The sequence below is a fragment of the Penaeus vannamei genome, chromosome 28, assembly GCF_042767895.1.
Source record: "Penaeus vannamei isolate JL-2024 chromosome 28, ASM4276789v1, whole genome shotgun sequence".
Taxonomy (NCBI): domain Eukaryota; kingdom Metazoa; phylum Arthropoda; class Malacostraca; order Decapoda; family Penaeidae; genus Penaeus; species Penaeus vannamei.
Window position 1 is genome coordinate 4,114,242 of NC_091576.1, and position 22,500 is coordinate 4,136,741.

A 22,500-nucleotide genomic window follows, 5' to 3' on the forward strand; every position below is an offset into this window, starting at 1 on the left:
TATATATATATATATATATATATATATATATATATACAACTATGTAGATATGTATTTATATTATTATATGTATGCCTGTGTGCATATGCATAAGTATTTATACAGGGAATTAAATAAAAGCAATATGTAGAATAAATAACTCTAAGTCTGCCTTTATGATACAGATATACGCACGTGTGTGACTCATGATCTTTCCGCCCAAAAATCCGTTCATTATTTACCCCGTTAGGATAAGAGACTCGTGGAGTGACTCGGCGGAACCCAAGGTCGCCGCCTTCTCGGTTTTCCTGGGCTGAGGGAGTATAAAGCCTCCGCTCCTCCGGCGAGAGGCAGTCGCCCCTCGACGCCTCAACACTCAACATGGTTTGTCAACGAGAGCTGTAGTTTTTACCACCTCTCTCTATCATCGATATATTTACGTCTCTTTTCAACTTTTTCTCTTTATTCTTCGTGTGTGGAAAATAATAGTATTTTGGATTTTGACATATGGCAAAATATATATATAGTAAAATTCTACATTCTTGAATTGACAAGACTTGCCGTTTAATGAAGATATATATCATGGTTTCCACTCAGGTCCGCGCACTCTTCGCCGTCATGGTCGTGGCCCTCGTGGTCGCCTTCGCCGCCGCCGGTCACTTCGGCGGAGGTGGATTTGGTGGAGGCTTTGGTGGTGGATTTGGCGGAGGGAAATTCGGTGGATTCAGCGGCGGAGGATTCAGAGGTGGATTTGGAGGTAATGTTTCTTATCGTTTCACCGGAAAATAACAGCTGAGTTGGTTGTGCTCGGCCAAAATGGATTCTGTCAAGTGGTCACAAGAGAAGCTTCCCTGCAACACAAATCTATGAAGAGCATCGGAAGCCAAAGCATTCTAACGAACTCCGGCATTTCCACAGGTGGACACAGAGGCTTCGGTGGAGGTTTCGGAGGATTCGGAGGCGGACACGGAGGGTTCGGAGGAGGACGTGGATTTGGAGGTAAAGTATAAAGTCTACACGCACATACACATATATATTTCTTTTTTTTTAAGTTCCTGTTCCTTTATCTGCAGCTTCCTAATCTTTTTTTTTTATTATTTCCTAGGATATGGGCGGTAAACCATTGCCTCTCGGACCACAACAGATCATATTCGTATTTTTCGATAATAAAGCGACCATCAAAGAGACTCGAGTGTTTACTTTTTTCCCACATGAAGTATGAACATTTTTGAAAAGCTTAAGTTACCCCGAATATAATTGAAAATATCATTTGAAATAATTGAAATAATTGAAAAACATCATTTTATCACATTCGTAAACAAACTATATAGGCAACCAGTTTAGTCCACCTGGAAATTATCTAGTAGTGTATCAGTAATATTTTTTTATTTATCTTTGACTAGGGATTACTTTAAAACCTTCGGCCATGAAAGTATTTAAAATTAGGAATTCTAGAAACTATTATGTCTGATTATTTTTCTTTCATCAACTTCCGAACTGCTGATATAAAATCGACATGAGAGATAGGATAGAATAGTTCTACCAAAAATGTGATATACAAACATGACATAAGCAAATAAGTTTAATTTTCAAGTAGGTCGATAACTTACACTCACAAGGGAAAAAACAGGTAGAAAATGCAAGACCACATTTAGCCAAATTTGAAGCTCCTTGAAACACGTCATCACAGCGTTTCAGGAATGATAATTATCAGCTGATTCCCGCATGACGGAATTTCTCTATTAAACCATAGACTGACCCAGAAATGCCCAGGCAGGCTACCCCGTCCGCTTTGGGTCCGAAGATCACGTTCTGTGGCTCGTTGAAATCTCCGCCTTCGGTCCCCTTGGCTGCGGTCGGCGTTGGTCGCCAATTGTATTAAGTTTGGCATAAAAAGAAACAGTAGTAGTCTTTCATTTTTGGATGTTCGATTATTTCTAAATGCATATCCGTAGCTAGCTAACGCTGGGTGCTCTAAATACACATAATATGAACAATAAATACAAGCAAAAGAAATATAAGTTCTGTACATTATACGATCATTCAGTCAATTCTATATATCTTATGGATATAGAAGGAACATAGTGACGAGTGAGTTTATTAGTGCAGAATAAAGTGAATATATATATATATATATATATATATATATATATATATATATATATATATATATATATATATATATATACGTAAACAATGAGAGAATAAAGTCAGTGAGTCGGCCCCATGAGTGAAAATCGCGCTGCTGGGCGCTGGCGACGGGGTCTCGGACGCGTCCAAAGGTTCCGATCGTCTGCTTGGACAGATGGCGAGCACGCCCGTCACTCTGGATCTCGGCGTCTCTGCCACTTTCGCACATACGCATGTATATACATATATAATATGGATATTTACATACAAACACATGCATATATACATACAGACAGATATATATATGTATATATGTATATATACATATATATACTTATACATATAGACACATACATATATATGTAAATGTATACATATACATGAGTACATATATTTACAATGTACGTATATGTACATATACATTATATAATCTCTATATCACCCATGTATATGTATATATGTACATATACATGCACACATATATATAACATATATTCACAATCGGGCGTCTATCCATTCATATATATATATATATATATATATATATATATATATATATATATATATATATATATATACATACATATATATACACAGTATATATTATGTTTGCAAACTATGTGTATATATACATATATATAAATAAACATGTGTATAAATATGCATATATACATGAATACCATAAAATGTGTATTTGAATATATACGCGCAATAGAAATGTGGATACGTATGTACATATATATGCGTGTGTCTGCGTGTCTGTGTGCCAGTGAATATGAGGCACATGCATATATATGGGTGTGTGTATACTTATAAATGAATATGTAGACATATATATGTATATATATATATATATATATATATATATATATATATATATCCACACACACATACACATGCATGCATATATGCAAATAAATGAATGCACAGACACTGAAAGGAACAAAAAATGTATCTAAAATAACACCAGCTAATTCCTTTTGGACTGCACTGGTTGTCATTCTGTGCTTGAATTTTCCTGCGAGGAAATTTCTTTAACTTTTAACACTTAAGGATATTTCTGCTTGTTTCCCGAAAAGTAACTGCGGTATTTTCTAAGTTGCATTTTATTTGATTTCCTTTGGGAATAAATATAATGTGGCATCTTTGAAAGAGAGAGCCAATGCGGCATATCTTAATCCTTTGTCTTCATTTGTGTTCTTTCATAAGATAAAAAGTAAACACATCTATTTTTTTAATGAAAATTTATTATCGAAATACAAAATACCATTTTCTGTGGTCAAGGTTGTGGTGCGAAGTCGTGGTCTACCGTCCATATCCTGAAAATAATAAGAGACTCGTTAGTAAGTTGAAAAATACAGTTACAACAGGGATTACTATCAGCTTAAAACAAGACAATAGAAGGTACGGTTTTTTACCTCCAAATCCACGTCCTCCTCCGAACCCTCCGTGTCCGCCTCCGAATCCTCCGAAACCTCCACCGAAGCCTCTGTGTCCACCTGTGGAAATGCCGGAGTTCGTTAGAATGCTTTGGCTTCCGATGCTCTTCATAGATTCGTGTTGCAGGGAAGCTTCTCTTGTGACCACTTGATAGAACCAATTTTGGCACAACCTACTCAGCTGTTATTTTCCTTTAAAACGATAAGAAACATTACCTCCAAATCCACCTCTGAATCCTCCGCCGCTGAATCCACCGAATTTTCCTCCGCCAAATCCACCACCAAAGCCTCCACCAAATCCACCTCCGCCGAAGTGACCGGCGGCGGCGAAGGCGACCACGAGGGCCACGACCATGACGGCGAAGAGTGCGCGGACCTGAGTGGAAGCCATGATATATATCTTGATTAAACGGCAAGTCTTGTCAATTCAAGAATGTAGAATTTTACTATAAGTATTTTTTTGCCATATGTCAAAATCCAAAATGCTATTATTTTCCACACACGAAGAATAAAGAGAAAAAGTTGAAAAGAGATGTAGATATATCGATGATAGAGAGAGAGGTGGTAAAAACTACAGCTCTCGTTGACAAACCATGTTGAGTGTTGAGGCGTCGAGGGGCGACTGCCTCTCGCCGGAGGAGCGGAGGCTTTATACTCCCTCAGCCCAGGAAAACCGAGAAGGCGGCGACCTTGGGTTCCGCCGAGTCACTCCACGAGTCCCTTATCCTAACGGGGGAAATAATGAACGGATTTTTGGACGGAAAGATCATGAGTCACACACGTGCGTATATCTGTATCATAAACGCGAACGTAGATTTATTTATTCTACATATTACTTTTATATAATTCCAGTATACATATTTATATATATGCACACCAACATATATGAATATGAATACATATTTACATATTTATATATATATATATATATATATATATATATATATATATATATATATACATATGTACATTATATGTATATATGAATATACATTCACTCCCACACCACACACAAACACACACACTAACACACACATATATATATATACATATATATGTGCGTGTGTGTGATTTTTAGTGATAATATATGACAATTATGCACATTTTGACGAAGAAAGCTGGTCTTTAAGAGTAATCATAAAGGCATAATTGTTGATTGACATATGTATCAAGTTTGGCATAAAAAGAAACAGTAGTAATCCTTTCATTTTTGGATGTTCGATTATTTCTAAATACATATCAGTATCTAGCTAACGCTGGGTGCTCTAAATACACATAATATGAACAATAAGCACAAGGAAAAGATATATAAGGTCTGTACATTCTTCGGTCATTCAGGCAATTCTATATATCATGTGGGTATAGAAGGAACAAGGCGATAAATGTCTATTAGTGGAAAACAAAACGCACACACACACACACACGAATACATATATGTAAACAATAAGAAAATTCAAGTCAGTGAGTCGGCCCCATGAGTGAAAATCGCGCTGCTGGGCGCTGGCGACGGGGTCTCGGACGCGTCCAAAGGTTCCGATCGTCTGCTTGGACAGATGGCGAGCACGCCCGTCGCTCTGGATCTCGGCGTCTCTGCCACTTTTGCATGCACGTATGTATATACATATATTATATGGAAATTTACATACAAACACATACATATATATATATAGACAGACAGATATATATATGTATATATACATATATATACATACATACAGACACACACACACATATATATGTATATATATACATATACATGAGTACATATATTTACAATGTACGTATATGTACATATACATTATATAATCTCTATATCACCTATGTATATGTATATATGTACATATACATGCGCACACACGCACACATGTATATAACATATATATACACAATCGGGCATCTATCCATTCATATGTATATACATATATATACACAGTATATATTATCTTTGCAAACTATGTGTATATATACATATATATAAATAAACATATGTGTATAAATATGCATATATGCATGAATACCATAAAATGTGTATTTGAATATATACACACAATAGAAATGTAGATACGTATATACACATATATATATGCGTGTGTGTGCGTGTCTGTGTGCCAGTGAATATAAGGCACATGCATATATATGAGTGTGTGTGTGTAAACATATAAATGAGTATGTAGACATTTATATATATATATATATATATATATATATATATATATATATATATATATATATATATATATATATATATATATATATCCACACACACCTACACATGCATGCATATAAACAAATAAATGAATGCACAGACACTGAAAGGAACAAAAAATGTATCTAAAGTAACAAGCTAATTCCTTTTGGACTGCACTGGTTGTCATTCTGTGCTTGAATTTTCCTGCGAGGAAATTTCTTTAACTTTTTACACTTAAGGATTTTTCTGTTTATTTCCCGAAAAGTAACTGCGGTATTATCTAAGCTGGAATTTATTTGATTTCCTTTGAGAATAAATATGATGTTACATCTTTGAGAGAGAGAGCAAATGCGGAATATCTTAATCCTTTGTCTTCATTTGTGTTTTTTCATAAGATAAAAAGTAAACACATTATTTTTTTTTTTTTAATGAAAATTTATTATCGAAATACAAAATGCTATTTTCTGTGGTCAAGGTTGTGGTGCGAAGTCGTGGTCTACCGTCCATATCCTATAAATAACAAGACTCGTTAGTAAGTTGATAAATACATTAATGACAGGGATTACTATCAGCTTAAAACAAGACAATAGAGAGTACGGTTTTTTACCTCCAAATCCACGTCCTCCTCCGAACCCTCCGTGTCCGCCTCCGAATCCTCCGAAACCTCCACCGAAGCCTCTGTGTCCACCTGTGGAAATGCCGGAGTTCGTTAGAATGCTTTGGCTTCCGATGCTCTTCATAGATTCCTGTTGCAGGGAAGCTTCTCTTGTGACCACTTGACAGAATCCATTTTGGCCGAGCACAACCTCCTCAGCTGTTATTTTCCGGTGAAACGATAAGAAACATTACCTCCAAATCCACCTCTGAATCCTCCGCCGCTGAATCCACCGAATTTTCCTCCGCCAAATCCACCACCAAAGCCTCCACCAAATCCACCTCCGCCGAAGTGACCGGCGGCGGCGAAGGCGACCACGAGGGCCACGACCATGACGGCGAAGAGTGCGCGGACCTGAGTGGAAACCATGATATACATCTTGATTAAACGGCAAGTCTTGTCAATTCAAGAATGTAGAATTTTACTATATATATATTTTTTTGCCATATGAAAAAATCCAAAATACTATTATTTCCCACACACGAAGAGTAAAAGTGACAAAGATGAAAAGAGACGTAAATATATCGATGATAGAGAGAGGTGGTAAAAACTACAGCTCTCGTTGACAAACCATGTTGAGTGTTGAGGCGTCGAGGGGCGACTGCCTCTCGCCGGAGGAGCGGAGGCTTTATACTCCCTCAGCCCAGGAAAACCGAGAAGGCGGCGACCTTGGGTTCCGCCGAGTCACTCCACGAGTCCCTTATCCTAACGGGGGAAATAATGAAGGGATTTTTGGGCGGAAAGATCATGAGTCACACACGTGCGTATATCTGTATCATAAAGGCGGACTTAGATTTATTTATTCTACATATTGCTTTTACCTAATTCCCTGTATATATATTTGTATATATGCACACAGACATACATATAATAATATAAATACATATCTACATAGTTGTATATATATATATATATATATATATATATATATATATATATATATATATATATATATATATATATATGCATATGTACATTACATGTAAATATATATGAATATACATACACTCCTACACCACACAAAAACACACACATACACACACACACACAAATATATGTGTGTGTATGTGTGTGTGTGACTTTTAGTGATAATTACATATGGCACTCATGTCCATTTTGACGAAGAAAACTAGCATTTAAGAGTAATCATAAAGGCACAATTGTTGATTAATTTATGTATTAAGTTTGCGTAAAAAAAATAAATATTAGTAGTCTTTTCATTTTTGGATACTTGATTTTATATCTGCATGTTTATAGCTAGCCAACGCTGGCTGGTCCAAATACAACATGGACAATAAATATAAAGAAAAGATATATAAGGTCTGTACACTGTACGGAGTCATTCAGTCAAATCTATATATCTTGTGTGGGTATAGAAGGAACATACTAGTAAGTTTATTAGTTTAAAGTAAAACGAACACACACACACATATATGTATATATATGTAAACAATAAGAAAATTGAAGTCAGTGAGTCGGCCCCATGAGTGACAATCGCGCTGCTGGGCGCTGGCGACGGGGTCTCGGACGCGTCCAAAGGTTCCGATCGTCTGCTTGGACAGATGGCGAGCACGCCCGTCGCTCTGGATCTCGGCGTCTCTGCCACTTTCGCATGCATGTGTATATATATATATGGATATTATAGGAATGTTTACATACAAACACACACACACATTTATATATACACATACATACTGACATACATATGTATATACACATTTGTATATATACACATATATATTTATGTATATTTATGCATATATTTATGTATATATATCCATATATATACATATACATATAGACACACACACTTATACGTATATGTATATATACATGCATATACATACATACATACATACATACATATATATATATATATGCAAACTTTCGAGCAGCAACACATAAATATATTTGCAATGTAAGTATATTTACATCTACACTAAATAATCTCTATATCACCTCTATATATGTATATAGGTATATATACATGCACACACACACACTCACACACATATATAACATATATACATACGGGCATCCATCCATACATATATATATACACAGTATATATTATCTTTACCATTTATGTGTACATATGATTATATAAATACAAATATAACCATATGTATAAATATGCATATATGCATGAACACCATAAAACATGCATTTGAATACATACACACAATAGAAATATAGATAAGTAGATACGTATATATACACATATATGTGTGGGTGCGGGTTTGTGTGCCAATGAATTTGTAGACACATGCATATATATATATATATATATATATATATATATATATATATATATATATATATATATGTGTGTGTGTGTGTGTGTGTGTGTGTGTGTGTGTGTGTGTGTGTGTGTGTGTGTGTGTGTGTGTGTGTGTGTGTGTGTGTGTGTGTGTATGATTGATACTTATAAATGAATATATATACATATACATACATACATACATATATATATATATATATATATATATATATATATATATATATATATATGTATGTATGTATCCACACACGCGCATACACATGCATGCATATGTGCAAATAAACGAATGCACAGACACTGAAAGGAAGAAAAAATGTATCTGAAATAACACCAGCTAATTCCTTTTGGACTGCACTGGTTGTCATTCTGTGCTTGAATTTCCCTGCAAGTGGCCGTCTTGCATTCACGTGCATTGGCGGCGAGGGATCGAATCCCGATCGGAGAGGTTATAATGTTCATGATAAAAATGCGGTAATGCATTATTCCATCTTTCAGAGAATGCACCTCAGGTTATCTGATTTGGGATTCGTCCTGCTCTGTCCATAAATACCGAGTGCCCACGGGGAGTGAGTGTGAAACTTCGCCATCCTTACTCATGTATGAGTAGGTGGGTAATGTCTATGGATGCTAGTAAGCGCCTAGTTGCTCGGAAAGGTTATAATGTTCATATTTTTGCTTGTTTCCCGAAAAGTAACTACGGCATATTTCATGCCGTAGTTAATTTGTTTCTCTTTGAGAAAGAATATGATGCATCTTTGAGAGAGAGAGAGAGGAAATGCGGCACATCTTACTCCTTTATCTTGTTTCTTCATAAGATGAAAAGTAAACATATTTTTTATGAAAACTTTATTACCGAAATACAAAATACCATTTTCTGTGGTCAAGGTGGTGGTTTACCGTCCATATCCTGAAAATGATAAGAGACTCGTTAGTAAGTTGAAAAATACAATTACAACAGGGATTACTATCAGCTTAAAACAAGACAATAGAGAGTTCGGTTTTTTACCTCCAAATCCACGTCCTCCTCCGAACCCTCCGTGTCCGCCTCCGAATCCTCCGAAACCTCCACCGAAGCCTCTGTGTCCACCTGTGGAAATGCCGGAGTTCGTTAGAATGCTTTGGCTTCCGATGCTCTTCATAGATTTGTGTTGCAGGGAAGCTTCTGTTGTGACCACTTGACAGAATCCATTTTGGCCGAGCACAACCTACTCAGCTGTTATTTTCCGGTGAAACGATAAGAAACATTACCTCCAAATCCACCTCTGAATCCTCCGCCGCTGAATCCACCGAATTTCCCTCCGCCAAATCCACCACCAAAGCCTCCACCAAATCCGCCTCCGCCGAAGTGACCGGCGGCGGCGAAGGCGACCACGAGGGCCACGACCATGACGGCGAAGAGTGCGCGGACCTGAGTGGAAACCATGATATATATCTTGATTAAACGGCAAGTCTTGTCAATTCAAGAATGTAGAATTTTACTATATATATATATATATTTTACCATATGTCAAACTCCAAAATACTATTATTTTCCACACACGAAGAATAAAGAGAAAAGGTTGAAAAGAGACGTAAATATATAGATGATAGAGAGAGGTGGTAAAAACTACAGCTCTCGTTGACAAACCATGTTGAGTGTTGAGGCGTCGAGGGGCGACTGCCTCTCGCCGGAGGAGCGGAGGCTTTATACTCCCTCAGCCCAGGAAAACCGAGAAGGCGGCGACCTTGGGTTCCGCCGAGTCACTCCACGAGTCCCTTATCCTAACGGGGGAAAGAATGAAGGGATTTTTGGGCGGAAAGATCATGAGTCACACACGTGCGTATATCTGTATCATGAAAGCGAACGTAGATATATTAATTCTACATATTGCTTTTATCTAATTCCCTGTATATATATTTGTATGTATGCACACAGACATACATATAAGAATATGAATACATATTTACATATTGGTATATATATATATATATATATATATATATATATATATATATATATATATATATATATATATATACATATATACATTATATGTATATATATGAATATACATACACTCCCACACCACACACACACACACACACACACACACACATATATACATATATATATATATATATATATATATATATATATATATATATATATATATATATATGTGTGTGTGTGTGTGTGTGTGTGTGTGTGTGTGTGTGTGTGTGTGTGTGTGTGTGCGTGTGTGTGATTTTTAGTGATAATATTATATGACAATTTTTACCATTTTGACGAAGAAAGCTTGCTTTAAGGCTAATCATTAAGGAATAATTGTTGATTGACATATGTATGAAGTTTGGCAAAAAAAAAAAAAAAAAAAAAACAGGTCTTTCATTTTTGGATGTTCGATTACTTCTAAATACATATCCGTAGCTAGCTGACGCTGGGTACTCTAAATACACATAATATGAGCAATAAGTACAAGAGAAAAATATATAAGGTCTGTACATTCTTCGGTCATTCAGGCAATTCTATATATTATGTGGGCATAGAAGGAACATGGCGATAAATAAGTCTATTAGTGGAAAACAAAGCGAACACACACACACACACGAATACATATATGTAAACAATAAGAAAATTGAAGTCAGTGAGTCGGCCCCATGAGTGACAATCGTGCTGCTGGGCGCTGGCGACGGGGTCTCGGACGCGTCCAAAGGTTCCGATCGTCTGCTTGGACAGATGGCGAGCACGCCCGTCGCTCTGGATCTCGCCGTCTCTGCCGCTTTCGCATATACGTATGTATATACATATATTATATGGATATTTACATGCATTCATATATATACCTACCTACATATATATAAACACACGCATATAAATATGTATATGTATATATGTGTATATATACACATATATATGTATATACACACATATAAATGTGTATAGACATACCCACACCCACACCCATATATATACATACATGTATATATATACACACGCATGAGTGTATGTGAAAACTTTCGCGCAATAACGTATTTTTGTAGATGTACACAATATATAATGTAAATATCACCAATATATATATATACATATATATATATATATATATGTATGTGTGTGTGTGTGTGTGTGTGTGTGTGTACACACATATAAATAAGATATATGCATAATCGGGCCTCCATATATACATATATGTAAACACACAGTATATATTATCTTTACAACCTGTGTGTATATGGAAATGTATATGTATATAAACATAAATATGTATGTACAAATATACCCATATGTATGAACACCATAAAATAAAAAGAAATATAGATAGATAAATAGATACGCATACATACATATTATGTGTGTGTGCGTGTTTGTGTGCCTGTGATTATGTAGACACATGCATATACATATATGTATATATGTGAGTGTGTATGTGTTTGATATATATTTATCTATATATTTATCCACGCACACAAACACATGCATGCATATAAACAAATAAATGAATGCACAGACACTGAAAGGAACAAAAGATGTATCTAAAATAACACCAGCTAATTCCTTTTGGACTGCACTGGTTGTCATTCTGTGCTTGAATTTTCCTGCGAGGAAATTTCTTTAACTTTTAACACTTAAGGATTTTTCTGTTTATTTCCCGAAAAGTAACTGCGGTATTTTCTAAGTTGCATTTTATTTGATTTTCTTTGGGAAAAAATATGATGTTACATCTTTGAGAGAGAGAGAGAGAGCCAATGCGGCATATCTTAATCCTTTGTCTTCATTTGTGTTTTTTCATAAGATAAAAAGTAAACACGTCTATTTTTTTAATTAAAATTTATTATCGAAATACAAAATACCATTTTCTGTGGTCAAGGTGGTGGTGCGAAGTCGTGGTCTACCGTCCATATCCTAAAAATAATAAGAGACTCGTTAATAAGTTGAAAAACACAGTTACAACAGGGATTAAAAAATACAGTTACAACAGGGATTACTATCAGCTTAAAACAAGACAAGAGAGAGTACGGTTTTTTACCTCCAAATCCACGTCCTCCTCCGAACCCTCCGTGTCCGCCTCCGAATCCTCCGAAACCTCCACCGAAGCCTCTGTGTCCACCTGTGGAAATGCCGGAGTTCGTTAGAATGCTTTGGCTTCCGATGCTCTTCATAGATTCCTGTTGCAGGGAAGCTTCTCTTGTGACCACTTGATAGAACCAATTTAGGCCGAGCACAACCTACTCAGCTGTTATTTTCCGTTGAAACGATAAGAAACATTACCTCCGAATCCACCTCTGAATCCTCCGCCGCTGAATCCACCGAATTTCCCTCCGCCAAATCCACCACCAAAGCCTCCACCAAATCCACCTCCGCCGAAGTGACCGGCGGCGGCGAAGGCGACCACGAGGGCCACGACCATGACGGCGAAGAGTGCGCGGACCTGAGTGGAAACCATGATATACATCTTGATTGAATGGCAAGTCTTGTCAATTCAAGAATGTAGTATTTTACTATATATATTTATCGCCATATGGCAAAATCCAAAATACTATTATTTCCCACACGAAGAAGAAAGAGAAAAAAGTTGAAAAGAGACGTAAATATATCGATGATAGAGAGAGGTGGTAAAAACTGCAGCTCTCGTTGACAAACCATGTTGAGTGTTGAGGCGTCGAGGGGCGACTGCCTCTCGCCGGAGGAGCGGAGGCTTTATACTCCCTCAGCCCAGGAAAACCGAGAAGGCGGCGACCTTGGGTTCCGCCGAGTCACTCCACGAGTCCCTTATCCTAACGGGGGAAATAATGAAGATTTTTTGGGCGGAAAGATCATGAGTCACACGCGCGTATATCTGTATCATAAAGGCGAACTTGGATTTATTTATTTTACATATTGCTTTTATCTAATTCCCTGTATATATACTTATATATATGTGCACATACATACATGAATATGAATACACATCACACACACACACACACACACACACACACACACACACACACACATATATATATATATATATATATATATATATATATATATATATATATATATATATATATATGCTTATGTACATTATATGTATATATATGAATATACATACACTCCCACACCACACAAACACATACATATATATATATATATATATATATATATATATATATATATATATATATATATATATATATATATATATATACATATAAATGTGCGTGTGTGCGATTTTTAGTGATATTATCATATGACCATTTTTCTCATTTTGACGAAGAAAGCTAGTCTTTAAGAGTAATCATAAAGGCATAATTGTTGATTGACATGTATATTAAGTTTGGCATAAAAAGAAACAGTAGTAGTCTTTCATTTTTGGATGTTCGATTATTTCTAAATACATATCAGTAGCTAGCTAACGCTGGGTGCTCTAAATGCTCACAATAGCTGCACGGAAAAGATATAAAAGGTCTGTACATTATACGATCATTAAGTCAATTCTATATATCTTGTGGGTATAGAAGAAACATAATGATGAGTAGGTTTATTAGTGCAAAACAAAGCGAACATATATATATATATATATATATATATATATATATATATATATATATATATATATATATATATATATATATATATATATGTATATATATATATATACATATATATATATATATATATATATATATATATATATATATATATACGTAAACAATGAGAAAATAAAGTCAGTGAGTCGGCCCCACGAGTGAAAATCGCGCTGCTGGGCGCTGGCGACGGGGTCTCGGACGCGTCCAAAGGTTCCGATCGTCTGCTTGGACAGATGGCGAGCACGCCCGTCGCTCTGGATCTCGGCGTCTCTGCCACTTTCGCATATATATATATATATATATATATATATATATATATATATATATATATATATATATACATGTATATATATATATATATATATATATATATATATATATATATATATATATATATATATATATATATATATATATATGTATACATACATGGATATTTACATGCATACATATATATGCATACATACATATATATATATATATATATATATATATATATATATATATATATATATATATACATACATATATATGTATATACATACAAACACATGTAGACATGTATATGTAGATATGTATATATACACAAACACACACACACACATATGTACATATATACATACACATATAGACAAACACATATGAATATATATATGTATATATACACATGAGTATATGTGAAAACTTCCGCGCAGCAACACACAATTATATTTACAATGTACGTATATGTATATATAAACTATATAATGTCAATATCACCAATGTATATGTATATATGTACATATATATGTACACACACATATATACAATATATATGCACAATCGGGCATCCATACATACATCTATATACATCTATGTACACACAATAGAAATATAGTTAAATAAATAGATACACACATATATATGTGTGTGTTCGTGTTTGTGTGCCAGTAAATAAACAGAGACATGCATATATATATATATATATATATATATATATATATATATATATATATATATATATATATATATATATATATATATATATATATATATATACATGTGTGTGTGTGTGTTTGATACTTATAAATGAATATATATACACGTATGACTACACACACACACACACACACACACACACACACACACACACACACACACACACACACACACACACACACACACACACATATATATATATATATATATATATATCCACACATATGCACATGTATGCATATATGCAAATAAATGACACTGAAAGGAACAAGAAATATATCTAAAATAACACCAGCTAATTCCTTTTGAACTGCACTGGTTGTCATTCTGTGCTTGAATTTTCCTGCGATGAAATTTCTTTAACTTTTAACACTTAAGGATATTTCTGCTTGTTTCCCGAAAAGTAACTGCGGTATTGACAGTTTTCTTTTGTCCTTTAACAACGAAAGCTGGTCTTTCAGAGTAATGATAAAGGCAGAATTGTTGACTGACATGTTTTCAGTTCGGCATAAAAAGAAATATTAGTCGTCCTTTCATTTTTGGATGTTCGATTATTTTAAATCCATATCGGTAGTTAGCTAACGCTGGCTGCTTAAAATATTCACAATATGGACAATAAGTTGCATTTTATTTAATTTCCTTTGAGAATAAATATAATGTGGCATCTTTGAGAGAGAGAGTAAATGCAGAATATCTTAATCCTTTGTCTTCATTTGTGTTTTTTTTTTTCATAAGATAAAAAGTAAACACATCTATTTTTTTAATGAAAATTTATTATCGAAATACAAAATACCATTTTCTGTGGTCAAGGTGGTGGTGCGAAGTCGTGGTTTACCGTCCATATCCTGAAAATAATAAGAGACTCGTTAGTAAGTTGAAAAAGTTACAGCAGGGATTACTATCAGCTTAAAACAAGACAATAGAAGGTACGGTTTTTTACCTCCAAATCCACGTCCTCCTCCGAACCCTCCGTGTCCGCCTCCGAATCCTCCGAAACCTCCACCGAAGCCTCTGTGTCCACCTGTGGAAATGCCGGAGTTCGTTAGAATGCTTTGGCTTCCGATGCTCTTCATAGATTCCTGTTGCAGGGAAGCTTCTCTTGTGACCACTTGACAGAATCCATTTTGGCCGAGCACAACCTACTCAGCTGTTATTTTCCGTTGAAACGATAAGAAACATTACCTCCAAATCCACCTCTGAATCCTCCGCCGCTGAATCCACCGAATTTTCCTCCGCCAAATCCACCACCAAAGCCTCCACCAAATCCACCTCCGCCGAAGTGACCGGCGGCGGCGAAGGCGACCACGAGGGCCACGACCATGACGGCGAAGAGTGCGCGGACCTGAGTGGAAACCATGATATATATCTTCATTAAACGGCAAGTCTTGTCAATTCAAGAATGTTGAATTTTACCATAAATATATATATATATATATATATATATATATATATATATATATATATATATATATATATATATATATATATTGCCAAATGGAAAAATCCAAAATACTATTATTTTCCACACACGAAGAATAAAGAGAAAAAGTTGAAAAGAGACGTAAATATATCGATGATAGAGAGAGGCGGTAAAAACTACAGCTCTCGTTGACCAACCATGTTGAGTGTTGAGGCGTCGAGGGGCGACTGCCTCTCGCCGGAGGAGCGGAGGCTTTATACTCCCTCAGCCCAGGAAAACCGAGAAGGCGGCGACCTTGGGTTCCGCCGAGTCACTCCACGAGTCCCTTATCCTAACGGGGGAAAATAAGCTCAAAGTGAGGTGTGAGTATGGTTATTAAACAGTAAAATGAGATTTTCTCATCTGTAGACAACACAAACATAAACATAAATGTGTACATAAATAAATTCATCTATATATACAAATATATTCATTTATATACACATACCACATATACATATAGATATGTGTGTATGTTTATATACATTATGTACACACATACATATATATATATACATATATATATATATATATATATATATATATATATATATATGTATATGCTTATATCTTTGCATATGTATATCCGCTTATGTGTGTGATTATGTGTATGTATGTATGTGAGTGCAAGTATAGATTTCAATTTATTATACACATGTCATACACATACACGCATCCGTATGGCCAAGTTCCAATTACGGTCCCTCTCCGGTTTATAACTTTAAAGTCTAATAGATATAAAACCATAGATAAACAGAATTAATATTATGCCGCATTTTATTAACACCCAAGAATATCGTCACAGAAAACGAATAAAAAAGTGTCTTCCCTGTGGAATCAATATGCTATAGCTAGTTGTTGGACACATTTTAACACCTATTTTAATATACTAGGAAAACGAAAGACATAAAAAGAAAAAACAGTTCACTCACATGATAACATTATGAAGCAGAACACTACACTCCGTTCAATCATCTAAATAGGAAAAACTGGCAACTCGCCTGAACTCTGGAATAATACGATATGTCAAATATCTTTGGAAGTAATGAAGTAATATAATCATGTGTATGAATATTAAAAATACCAAACCTACTTGAATATACTTACTGATTGCAAAAAAAGGTAGAGAGTTAGCGAATCAGAGTCTCCCAGGGTCTGTGTTGAGTTGCCAGGTTGTGTTGCCAGTTTGTGAGCTGCTGAAACGGATCCAATTTCTGAAATTGGACCCATTTCAGCAGCTCACGTCGCGCTCCAGCTGCAGAGGCGAAGAAATTCATTTATTCCTTGGGGTATCAGTAACCCCCCATTGTTCCATTCTATTATTATTATTATTATTATTATTATTCTATTATTCATTCTATTGGCTGCTATTACAATATGAAAAATACATCAGAATGAGTAGCAAATTGGGAGACAAAATGTATTTCTTGACTGTTTTTATAAATTAGCGGGAAGTGGGTTAAACATAGAGCAAGAAATTGCAGTGAAGCAATGTGAACGTCTTAAAACAACAGAACAACAGATGGGTATGTTGAATAAAATCATAAAAGTATAATGACTGAAAATCCTAAGATGTACCCACAAGCCGAGTGCGAAGGTATATGTAATTAATCAAGGGTTACGAAAGCTTCAAGAAAACAAAATATAGACAATTTGAACTATATACAGCTCTCGTGAAAATCAAGAGAGACCTTAGAGTTAGGCTTCTTTGTAGGTATGTATATATATATATATATATATATATATATATATATATATATATATATATATATATATATGTATGGATTTATTCCTATGCATGCAAACACAAACACACACACACTCACACACATATACAAATATGGTAGAAAAACCCACAATGTACAAACTAGATTTAATGAAGAAAGTGAGTCTCACTTTCTTCAATAAATCTAGTTTGTGCATTGTGGGTTTTTCTATCGTTATATCAACACGGTAATGTTTTTCCATTAACACACACACAGAGACAGATACACACACATACACACACACACACACACACGCACACACACACACACACACACACACACACACACGCACATATATATATATATATATATATATATATATATATATATATATATATATATGTATATATATATATATATATATGTATGTATATATATATATATATATATATATATATATATATATATATATATATATATATATACGTGTATGTATACCAGGTCTGTATACTGTCTGTATACTGGTACTGAAAGTGCTGTAAAGTGTGGTGAGGGCCTGTCGAGCTTCTTTCCTGTTAGTTCAGGAGTAAGGCAAGGCTGTGCTCTTTCACCAACAGTTTTCAACACTTGCAGGGACTGGGCAGAGCTACTATTCAAAGTCATTGGGGAGCAACTCTGGGCAATGTCAAGGCTACAGACCTTGACTTTGCTGATGTTATTCTATCTGAATCCTTGGAATCCTTAGTGGTAGTTCTGGATGCATTTAGTAATGAAACGAAACCCTTGGGTCTAGAGGTCTCCTGGACCAAGACCATGATCCACGACTTTGGGGACTTGCTAGGAGAACCTGTTCGGTCGGTACGTGCTTGCGGCGAGGACATTGAAGTCACAGAGAGCTTTACATGCCTTGGTAGTGTAGTTCATAACACAGGGCTGTCAGACCAAGAAGTCAGCAGACGGATTGGCCTGGCAGCAGGGGTCATGAACTCTCTCAACAAGAGTATTTGGAGATGTCGGTACCTGTGCAGAAGGACCAAGCTTCGGGTTTTCAAGGCCCTGATAATGCCAGTTTTGCTATACGGTAGCGAAACCTGGACATTGTCCTGTGCCTTGGAGTCACGTCTTGATGCCTTTTGCAATCGGTCCTTGCGCCGGATCATGGGGTACTGTTGTCGGGACCATGTGTTCAACCAACGGTTGCACCGTGAGACTGGCACAGGACCTATTACCTGCACAATCCGTGATCGCCAACTCAGGCTATACGGCCACCTGGCTCGCTTTCTTCATAATGATCCTGCCCACCAGGTTGTCTCTGTTCGAGACAGCCCTGGGTGGAGGAGCCTGTGGGAAGACCTAGGAAGTCGAGCCTTGGGCAGATAGATCAAACCTGTCGTGAGGAGCTCGAGATGGGCCGAGTCCCTGCCTGGCGGCTTGCCGTGAAGGATCCTCGCAGGTACAAACGAAGGGTGGACGCGGCTATGCGCCCCCGTCGGCGTTAGCTCCGTGATGATGATGATGTATATGTATATATATGTATATGTGTATCTATATATGCATATATATATATGTATGTATTTATATACATATATATAAATATATATATATATATATATATATATATATATATATATATATATATATATATATATATATATATATGTATGTATGTATGTATGTATGTGTGCGTGTGTGTGTGTTTGTGTGTGTACATATATATGCGTATATATATACATATATATGTGTATGTATATGTATATACATATATATATATATGTATGTATGTATATATATATATGTATATATATATATATATATATTCATATGTATATGTATATAATTATGTATATATGTGTGGTGTGTGTGTATGTATATATATGTATATATACATATATACATACACATACGCACACACACAAGCGCACACACAGACACACACACATAAATAAATGTATATATATATATATATATATATATGTATTTTTTATATACATACACATATGTATATTTTTTCATTTGTATATATATAGAGATAGATAGATATAGATAGATAGAGATAGAGAGATATATAGATATATATTGTGTATTTGTGTGCGTGTGTGTACGTGCAAACAGACACGTTTTGCGTTTGATGGCGAACAGAATGAGTTTATCCTCGGTGTCTCGAGCACTTAAACTTTCTTCCTGTGTTATACTATTTAACATGACACCGCTCTGTCATATCATCGTCGCTGTGACACATGACAGCCTCTCCCCGGGGCCTGTGACTCACGCCATCCGAGGCCACGGACCCGCTCCCTGCATTTCGCTCGCCACTCGCCCGTCAGCTCTCGTCAGGGTAAATGTCCCACGAACACGCCACTCTCTCTCCCTTCTTTGTCTTATCAGTGGAAATCCCAAAAGGACCAAGAGATGCCACGTAAGACAAGGTTTGGGTTAGAGATATAAACTTCTTTCTATGTTCAAATATAAATATGTTCTATATAAACTTCTTTTTATGTTCTATGGCTTAGAGATATAAACTTCTTTCTATGTTCAAATATAAATATGTTCTATATAAACTTCTTTTTATGTTCTATGGCTTAGAGATATAAACTTCTTTCTCTATTCACGGTCATAGGATTTGGACGAAGGTAATCTAACGGTCGATAATTGTCGTGATCCCGTCCGAGGTCAATATATATGCAGTTTTGCCTTAGCGTCGTCGTCTGGAAAATCCAAAAATATCAACGTGCGGCTTTCCTCTGAAAATAAAATACGAGATCTGTATTTGTCATAAACTCTCTTGCTTTTGTAGCTTATTCTAAGGATCTTCATACTCTCACGCTGTGTAGTACCGTAGTAGCGTTGTCTAGCAATCTAGCGTACTACAAGTGAATGGCAACCCCGGTCATTCCTCGCACACAGAGGGTAGTTTAGAAGCACCATAAACAGGTAAGCCACAAATTTACTGATATCACAAGAGCCTGTCACAGCAAACCCTAAATTGTTATTATTATTATTTTTATTATTACTCCATCAGGACAAAGAGGCTTCCCCAGAGGTTTTGGGAGAAGTCACGGAGACAAATTGACTGATATCACAAGAGCCTGTCACAGCAAACCCTAAATTGTTATTATTATTGTTATTATTATTATTATTATTATTACTAGTATTATTATTATTATTATTACTCTATCAGGACAAAGAGTCCCGGAGACTTAGGTTTCGGATAAAAGGCCTGAGGCTGATTTATTTCTTGCCTTTCGTCAGAAAACGATAACATCTTTATTCCATGCTTTATGTTGGTCAAGCTACACGACTTCCGGTAGTAAATAAGCGGCTCTGCCCCTCTCTCTCTCTCTCTCTCTCTCTCTCTCTCTCCCTCTCTCTCTCTCTCTCTCTCTCTCTGTCTCTGTCTCTGTCTCTGTCTCTCTCTCTCTCTCTCTCTCTGTCTCTCTCCCTCCCTCCCTCTCTCCCTCTCTCTCTCTCTCTCTCCCTCCCTCCCTCCCTCTCTCCCTCCCTCCCTCTCTCCCTCCCTCCCTCCCTCTCTCTCTCTCTTTCTCTCTTTCTCTCTTTCTCTTTCTCTCTCCCTCTCTCCCTCTCTCTCCCTCCCTCCCTCCCTCTCTCCCTCTCTCCCTCTCTCCCTCCCTCCCTCCCTCCCTCCCTCCCTCCCTCCCTCCCTCTCTCTCTCTCTCTCTCTCTCTCTCTCTCTCTCTCACTCTCTCTCTTTCCCTCCCTTCCTCCCTCCCTCCCTCCCTCCCTCCCTCCCTCCCTCCCTCCCTCCCTCTCTCTCTCTCTCTCTCTCTCTCTCTCTTAATGTTGGTCAAGCTAGACGACTTACCTTTTGGCAGCATGTTCATCACCTCATTTCAGGCATCAGGCATTGGTCGTAACTCATGCCCTCCCAGTGATTCTAGCTCTCCATTATCTTACTTCTCATTCGGCTATTTCTCTGTGTCTGAATTCCTGTAGTAAATAAGCGGCTCTGCCCCCAAGCACTCAAATGAAAGCCATCCATAGAGAAGAGGCTTTTCTCCCTCCACCTATATATTGGGATAACATGATTGACTCTCCACGCACTCTAGCAAAAACAGGAACAAAAACAAAACAAAGAAAACTATGAGAATGATTCATGATGTACGCTTGACTCTCCACG

The 22,500-nt window shown here is 36.2% G+C and overlaps 5 protein-coding genes across 5 annotated transcripts; 1 reads left to right on the plus strand and 4 right to left on the minus strand.

The window, feature by feature from the left end:
• Nucleotides 1-341: 341 nt before the first annotated feature.
• Nucleotides 342-1,166, plus strand: LOC138866990 (uncharacterized). The gene is made up of 4 exons (XM_070141385.1): nucleotides 342-363; nucleotides 577-736; nucleotides 898-978; nucleotides 1,085-1,166. The coding sequence occupies exons 1-4, from the start codon at nucleotides 361-363 to the stop codon at nucleotides 1,096-1,098; spliced, it is 258 nt and encodes an 85-aa protein (XP_069997486.1). The 5' UTR covers nucleotides 342-360; the 3' UTR covers nucleotides 1,099-1,166.
• Nucleotides 1,167-3,337: 2,171 nt separating this feature from the next.
• Nucleotides 3,338-3,922, minus strand: LOC113806778 (uncharacterized). The gene is made up of 3 exons (XM_070141386.1): nucleotides 3,765-3,922; nucleotides 3,528-3,608; nucleotides 3,338-3,428 (listed from the first exon to the last, which is right to left on the minus strand). The coding sequence occupies exons 1-3, from the start codon at nucleotides 3,901-3,903 to the stop codon at nucleotides 3,415-3,417; spliced, it is 234 nt and encodes a 77-aa protein (XP_069997487.1). The 5' UTR covers nucleotides 3,904-3,922; the 3' UTR covers nucleotides 3,338-3,414.
• Nucleotides 3,923-6,152: 2,230 nt separating this feature from the next.
• Nucleotides 6,153-6,750, minus strand: LOC138866991 (uncharacterized). The gene is made up of 3 exons (XM_070141387.1): nucleotides 6,586-6,750; nucleotides 6,344-6,424; nucleotides 6,153-6,246 (listed from the first exon to the last, which is right to left on the minus strand). Exons 1-3 carry the CDS (start codon nucleotides 6,722-6,724, stop codon nucleotides 6,233-6,235), a joined length of 234 nt encoding a protein of 77 aa, XP_069997488.1. The 5' UTR covers nucleotides 6,725-6,750; the 3' UTR covers nucleotides 6,153-6,232.
• A 5,715-nt stretch (nucleotides 6,751-12,465) lies between these two features.
• LOC138866992 (uncharacterized) lies at nucleotides 12,466-13,076 on the minus strand. Its single transcript, XM_070141388.1, has 3 exons — nucleotides 12,922-13,076; nucleotides 12,680-12,760; nucleotides 12,466-12,555 (listed from the first exon to the last, which is right to left on the minus strand). Exons 1-3 carry the CDS (start codon nucleotides 13,058-13,060, stop codon nucleotides 12,542-12,544), a joined length of 234 nt encoding a protein of 77 aa, XP_069997489.1. The 5' UTR covers nucleotides 13,061-13,076; the 3' UTR covers nucleotides 12,466-12,541.
• Nucleotides 13,077-15,958: 2,882 nt separating this feature from the next.
• LOC138866993 (uncharacterized) lies at nucleotides 15,959-16,537 on the minus strand. Its single transcript, XM_070141389.1, has 3 exons — nucleotides 16,383-16,537; nucleotides 16,141-16,221; nucleotides 15,959-16,045 (listed from the first exon to the last, which is right to left on the minus strand). The coding sequence occupies exons 1-3, from the start codon at nucleotides 16,519-16,521 to the stop codon at nucleotides 16,032-16,034; spliced, it is 234 nt and encodes a 77-aa protein (XP_069997490.1). The 5' UTR covers nucleotides 16,522-16,537; the 3' UTR covers nucleotides 15,959-16,031.
• Between the last annotated feature and the right edge of the window lie 5,963 nt (nucleotides 16,538-22,500).